This window comes from Thermobia domestica, chromosome 14, assembly GCF_964235325.1.
Source record: "Thermobia domestica chromosome 14, izTheDome1.hap1.1, whole genome shotgun sequence".
In the NCBI taxonomy this organism is placed as follows: domain Eukaryota; kingdom Metazoa; phylum Arthropoda; class Insecta; order Zygentoma; family Lepismatidae; genus Thermobia; species Thermobia domestica.
The window spans coordinates 123,006,292-123,013,129 of record NC_137467.1 but is presented as its reverse complement, the minus strand read 5'-3'; the positions used below and the strand labels follow the sequence as shown (position 1 = coordinate 123,013,129).

At 35.2% G+C, this 6,838-nt stretch overlaps 1 protein-coding gene across 1 annotated transcript; it reads left to right on the top strand.

Annotated features, from left to right (window-relative positions):
- The first annotated feature begins 1,763 nt into the window (after positions 1-1,763).
- On the top strand, positions 1,764-2,312 carry LOC145669989 (zinc finger MYM-type protein 1-like). Its single transcript, XM_081738329.1, has one exon. It carries the CDS (start codon positions 1,764-1,766, stop codon positions 2,310-2,312), a length of 549 nt encoding a protein of 182 aa, XP_081594455.1.
- The last annotated feature ends 4,526 nt before the right edge of the window (positions 2,313-6,838 follow it).

Sequence of the window (6,838 nt, the reverse complement as noted above, 5' to 3'; positions counted from 1 at the left end):
AACAAATAGAATAAAGCTTGACAAACATCGATGTTAAACATCTTACATCTTGCAGCTGAAGAAGTATGAATTAAGATTATACAGCGTGTTCCAAAACAACACCGACAACGTTTTCGAGGTGATTCCTGATACCAGTTAAGAAAAAAAATATAGACAAACCTGGGTACACAAATGCATCCTTTCGGAGTTATAGGTTACCGCCCGCAAACATCAAAAAATGAACTTTATGGGTCGATACTCCAAAACTATGTAATCTACCGTAGTCGGGTCAAGACTTCATTCAGGAGCTAGTATGTGCGCTATCCAAACCAAGTTTCAGAATCCTGTGGTACTCATGCAACAATTTTTATAGAGGGAGATTGGCTTCGGGCATATAATTTGAAGTACTTACCAACTGTCTCTATAAAACTTGTTGCGGATGTACCGCAGGATTCTGAAACATGGATATTTGGATAGGACACATACTAGTTCCTAAGTGAAGTCTTGACTCGACTTTGGTAGGTCCCATAGCTTTGGAACTGTGGACCTTTAAAATTCAGTTTTTCATGTTTTCGGCAGCCTATAACTTAGAAAGGAAGCATTTGTACACCAAGGTTAGTCTATACATTTTGTCTTGTCTTGGTGTCAGGGATCATCTCCCAAACATTGTCGGTTTGTATTGAAACATCGTGTATATGATCAGTACCAGTCATGGCATTCATTGCACATCATACTAAATTGCAGTGGCGTGTTCTTAATATACACAAGGTAAGCACTGCTTACCTTTAAATTATAAATTAAAATCTATAGCAATCATTACTACTTTATTTGCTATAAAAATTATCTCATTTATCAAAAGCTTTGTATTGTTGTACGTTACCATATGAAACGCTCTCGCTTGCTTCTATTTCTCATCTTCTAGCTGGACTGCACAGTCATTTACGGCGAGGCTAGCAGAAATCGTCCGGTGGATCGGATGCGATCGTGTTAGCTCGGTTCCTTTCGTGAAGAAAAGCAATCTTCTTAGTTGCGGAACCTGGTTGCATATTCAGTTTAATCGTAAACTGCGTTTTAAACAAAACTTTTGGCTTTTAGTGGTTAATTCTTGTAGGTGTATGTATAATATGAAGTGCGTAATACTTAGTGTATGGTACATTTTTGTATATGAGTGTTAGTTCCAGTGCATCTATTCAATTATTATTGCTGTACGTTTTATAAGGGAGACTTGCTTGTGAGTTGTATTCAAAAGTAAGCAATCCAAGAAGTTGCGTTCGCTAGTGGTTCTGCAGGGAGAATGAACATGGATCTCTCTCGTAAATGCAGTGGTGTCGACGGAGGACAAAAGTGCATAATTTGTGATATATTTGTGAAGAATTTTGCTTCGCGGAACATTGAAGAAAAGAAAAACATTATTACGGCAGGAAGACCGACGCCCGACATTAATATAACTACTGCTTCAAAAACATGTGTAAGAAAATTTAATATTTAACTTTTTGAAAGCAATGAATGGCTGACCGCTTGCCCTGAAAAACGAAAGCTCTATTGTTCGTGTTGTCTTCTTTTTTTCAAAAGTGAAAAGTGTGTGATCAAGTTGTGGTTACAGTGATATGAGAAACGTTCATAAGGCCATAAAAAAGCATAATTTAACTCAAAATCATCTTCAGGCCATAATAAATTAGAAAACATTTCGAAAAGCAAGAATTGAATTACCTTTAATATTTGGTTCTCAGAAGAAAGTGAGGGACTCTCAGCACAACGAACTTGTAAGAAGAAACAGAGAAATAATGAAACGCCTTATTGACATCGTATGTTTGTTAGGTAAACAAGAACTGGCTTTCAGGGGACATGATGAATCATCTGATTCTAGTAACAGAGGAAATTATGTCGAGCTTATGAAGTTGTTGTGTCAGTACGATGAGAAGCTGAGAACATTCGTAGAAAATGGAACAGTATTCACTGGATTGTCAAATATTATACAAAATGATTTAATTGAATCAATCAGTAATGTTATGATGGCACATATTAAAAAAGAAATCCAAGAAACAATGTTTATTGCTATATCTGTAGACCAAACTACAGACGTCGCTAGTTTGGCTCAGCTTTCTGTAGTCATGAGATACGTTACAGTAGAAGGGGAAATTCACGAAAGGTTTCTTAGATTTTTAAATATTTCTGAGAATAGGACAGCTGAAGCCTTGTACAATAATGTGAGTGACCTCATGAAAGAATATAACTATGGAGAAAAGTGGATCGCGCAAAGTTATGATGGTGCAGCTGTGATGGCGAATCATTTGAACTTTCTACAAGCTATAGTAAAACAGACATATCCATAGGCTTTGTTTGTTCACTGTTTTGCTCATAGATTGAATCTAGTTCTCTCTCAGGCACCATCTCAAGTTAGAGAGTGTCGGATATTTTTCTGAACTCTTAATGGAATTGCTGCATTTTTCTCTACATCTACAAAGAGAACCCACGCTCTACATGTAGAGGTACAAAAGAGACTGCCCCGTGTTTCACAGACACTTTGGAATTACAATTCTCGTCTTGTTCAAAGGATCTATGAGCACAAAAAAGGACTTATGGACCTTTTCGAAATTACTTCCAGCTCCAAAGAGAATTGGGGTCAAGAGTGTTTTACAGCAGCTCAGGGAATTTTAAGTACAATGGGTGGCTTCAACTTCATATTTGTCTTAGAAGTATTTGCCTGTATTTTCCCAGTTACGGATACCCTTTATGATATCCTGCAGACTAAAGCTTCTGACATTGGTTATTGTGTATATAAGGTGAAGGAATTCGAAAGAGTTCTGCAAAACAAAAGAGAAGTATTTGAAGAATTTTGGACTAAAATACGTGAAGTCTAAGAACCACCAACAAAACGTCAAAAGAGCGCCGTTAGTGTGGATTGCAAAACTCAATATAAACGTCTGTATTGTGAAATATTGGACGTAACATTACAGCAACTGAGAGAAAGATTCAGTAATTTGGATTGCCTGCATTTTCTGAAGTTACTCAATGCGAAGAACTTCCAAAAATACACAACATGTTTTCCAGAAATAGCACTCCGGTCTTTGAGAGAAACATATGCTGCTTGTTTTTGACTTCAGTGCTTTAAGATCACAACTAATTGTCACATATTTGTCTGACGACATGCATCACAAATCGGTCAATGATCTTCTGCGTTTCGTCAAAACCAATGAGCTGGAGAAGGTATATAGCGAAGTGAGAAAGTTATGTGAATTAATTTTAACAATTCCAGCAAGTAGTGCGTCAGTGGAACGAAGTTTTTCAAAATTGAAAAACATTAAGATCTATGCACGCAATACGCAAGGGCAGGAAAGACTTACAAATCTATCTCTCATAGCATTGGAGAAGGAACTGTTAACATCCCTACAACAGCATCAAGAATTTTACGACAGTGTCATAGAAGACTTCGCAAAAACAGAGAGGAGGATTCAACTACACTTCAAATAAAAGAGGTAAGAATTTTATCTTCACTTGTATTTGCGTGTTTCATATTTATTTCTCCCATTTTATCTCTTACTAGTTGTTGTGCTCAGGGACGTACACAGAGGGTGGATCCGGGGGTCCGAGCACCCCGAAAGTCCGACTTTTCTGTGAATTTACTCTAATTTTGGGAGTGATTTTACAAAAGGTGATGTAATTTTTCTTTAAACTTTGGTCCCTTCCGAACAAAAATTCTGCGTATGTGCCTGGTTGTGCCCTACCCTTCGGACGTCTGTACACTGTAGGATGAGACCATATTTAATTAATAGCTCTAATTCTTTACTTGTTCTAATAATAAACAACAAAAGCACATTCATATTCAGTATCATTATTGTAAATTTTCAAATAATTAAGTTGAAACAATACAGTTTAAGTTGCAATTAAATTTTCTCAATATAAAATGAAATGACTTCTTTTTATTATTTAACGTCCCATATTATGCCTTTTAGGCTAAAGAAGGTGGATAATTTATGAATGTGAAAAATGGTGAAATTAAATTTTATTTATCCTCCCATCGGGAATCGAACCTGGGCCCCCATGCACTTTTGGTGCATCTAATAGCCATTAGATCAGCGGAGAGGACAGGCTTAAGTTTAGCAGGGGGAGAGCAAATCGTTGTAATAATTTTATAATCAGGATTGCTTACCCAAACAAAGCCCTTCACCACACGCCACTGCTAAATTGTTTTTTTAAAATATTACCAAATATGCATATGTATAAGTTATTAATTTCTTTCAACTTTGCTACTTGAACGAAAATAGTACTTTCTGATATACTTACTTCGCGTTCATGAAATGACACCAGCAAACTACCTGACATATATTCATTCTGGTTACTTGAAAATGTTCTAATTTTCCGTTTACTTATTATTAATGGTTTTGTTTTCTATGATTTTGCACATTTCATATTTTTTATGAATTCTCGCTATTGTGTGTGAAGTAACACTGCATATATAAGGAAATATTTTCTGCGAATTTGTTGTTGATTGCTGCAGCTTAGACAGTTAGCATTTATTAAATGTATAAAAACATGGAATTATATTTTCTTATGCGAATTTACAGACATAAAGTATGTTTCCGTTTTCTACGTACTATTAGGCAATAGTTGTCACATGAACTTGAAATTTTGTCATATCAACTTAAAATTATTATCCACTTGACAATAAACAAAATAATTATCTTGACACGAACAAATGAGTCATCCATTTCGAAACGGTATCTTGTCCACCAAACAAAATTTTCCAGAAATCGAAAACAAAACGTTCTGAAGCGAAAAATTTTCACTAATATGAGCTATGTTTCTGCAGAAGTATTGATCAAGGGCAAATAAATGTTTGCTAAAAATTTGAACAAATTCTGTGCAACAGTTTGAAGGAAATATTAGAAAGTTATTTGGACAAGAGTCGTTTTGGAACTGTTTGAAGGACAAAATACATTTTGGAATTGTACGAAGGCATTTTGTCATGCAGTTGAGGAGGCTCGGGGGCAAAAGTGATATAATGATGTAATGCAATTATTTGTTTATTATAATGGACACAAAATAAAAGTGCTAACAATAAAATAAATTATTGTTGTAATGTCTGAACTAGAACTATTTATAAATAAACAATAACTGGTTTGAAACATTCTTCGAAGCAGGTGATAATATTATTATAAGCAAATGACAATTCCTGTTAAAACTTCACAAAACTAAACTTTAGGACACCCCGTGGTCAAAGCGTGTTTGCATAGTAAACAACAGTTTCTATGTGTGGAAGATGATTGTGTGTGTGAGAAATCGTGTCGTTGTACGTATGCTGTATATCAAAATTTTTCCATTCTTTGTCCGGCATAATCATATTCTGCTCCTTCTTCTTCTCTAAGGATATCATCACATTTGATATCCATGTAGGACTCCAAGGAAGAAATATCCTGGCAATCCGTTCCAAAATGTAGTTGAAGCAATCGTATGATATCACCTTTCCCTACTCGGTTATGACGTAAGATACTGTCTTTAGAATCTACTGTGTAATGAGAAAAGAATACATTTTTAATTTATCCGAATTTAGCTGTTACAAGTCCAAACAACATGAAACCGTTGATGTCTCTAAATATAAAGATTTCCCCTCCGTCATTTTGGTTTGCTAGACGTGAACAACAGCCAGTTTGTAACTGTATCACAACATTTCTTGCACCGACACCATTTCTTACATTTGAACATAATTTGCACTTCTTCTTGGATTTTTTGGAACTATAAACCATACATCATATGAAAGCTATCAATACCATTGAACCAATAGTGACAATATCTCAAAATCGACTTTTTTCTTGGACAAGATGCCGTTTGGAAATGGACGACTCAAATGTAAATTAATAAATTTCCATAACGTACACACCATCGAGTTTTAAAACTTTACTGAAATGCCGTGCACGGAGGTTGGTCAAAAATTAAGAAAAGTAAACAAATGTGTACAATCTGATTGTTAGCAGTTGTTATGAAAAGGAAGAATCGATTCACATAGGAAGTTTCACAATACTTGTTATTATAGTTATTAACTGTACAGATCATCAATAGTTATAATAATTGGACAAAATTAAAAACTCGTGAATACAGAATGGATTTTCTATGGGTCACATTTAATCAATGGTTGTAAATTAGTCGCTGATAATTTGAAAGTTCAATTTGGTTTTCTCAAACTACGCTTGTCAGTTGTTCTATACTTTTAAGATGGTATTGATCACCATAATATTTCTTGAACGATTGGTGTAATTTTAATACTATGTGCGCTCTACAGAAAGGGAGCAGAGTGCAATCAAGATGAAAACGAATAATATATAATTCTTTTACAACTTAATAAATAATAGTTTGGAATAAAGAGCAGTAGAGTATTTGTAACAGTGCTCAGAATAGAAGTTAAGTTAGTGCGGTAAAAACGAGAAAAGAAAAGAAAAAAATGGTCATGACATATTTATTGCCATTGACAATGAACAAACGACGCTGAACAAACGTGGAAAGTACATTAATGTTAACCACCTGAAATTAAACACTTGGCCTTCCGTAGAATCAATTTATGCATTCCTATTCATTAACCTTTTAAAATGTTTACTTTTTCAGGTAGATTTTAGACTTTCACTCAAACAGCTACCGCTTCCCTACTATTTATCGTAGGATCATGGTTCATACCTCGTTGCTTTCAGGATAGAGCATGCTCTCCAACGGTACCACTCGCTTGTCCATATTACATACCAGGAACGGGAAAATCGGGAAACTGGGAGGTTTTACGAAAAAATTCGAACCTCCGGCAGGACCTGGGTTCCCGTAGGGATCTGAAGTTTTTCAAGTAGGTTGTTATGTACATAACAGTGTGCTAAATCTC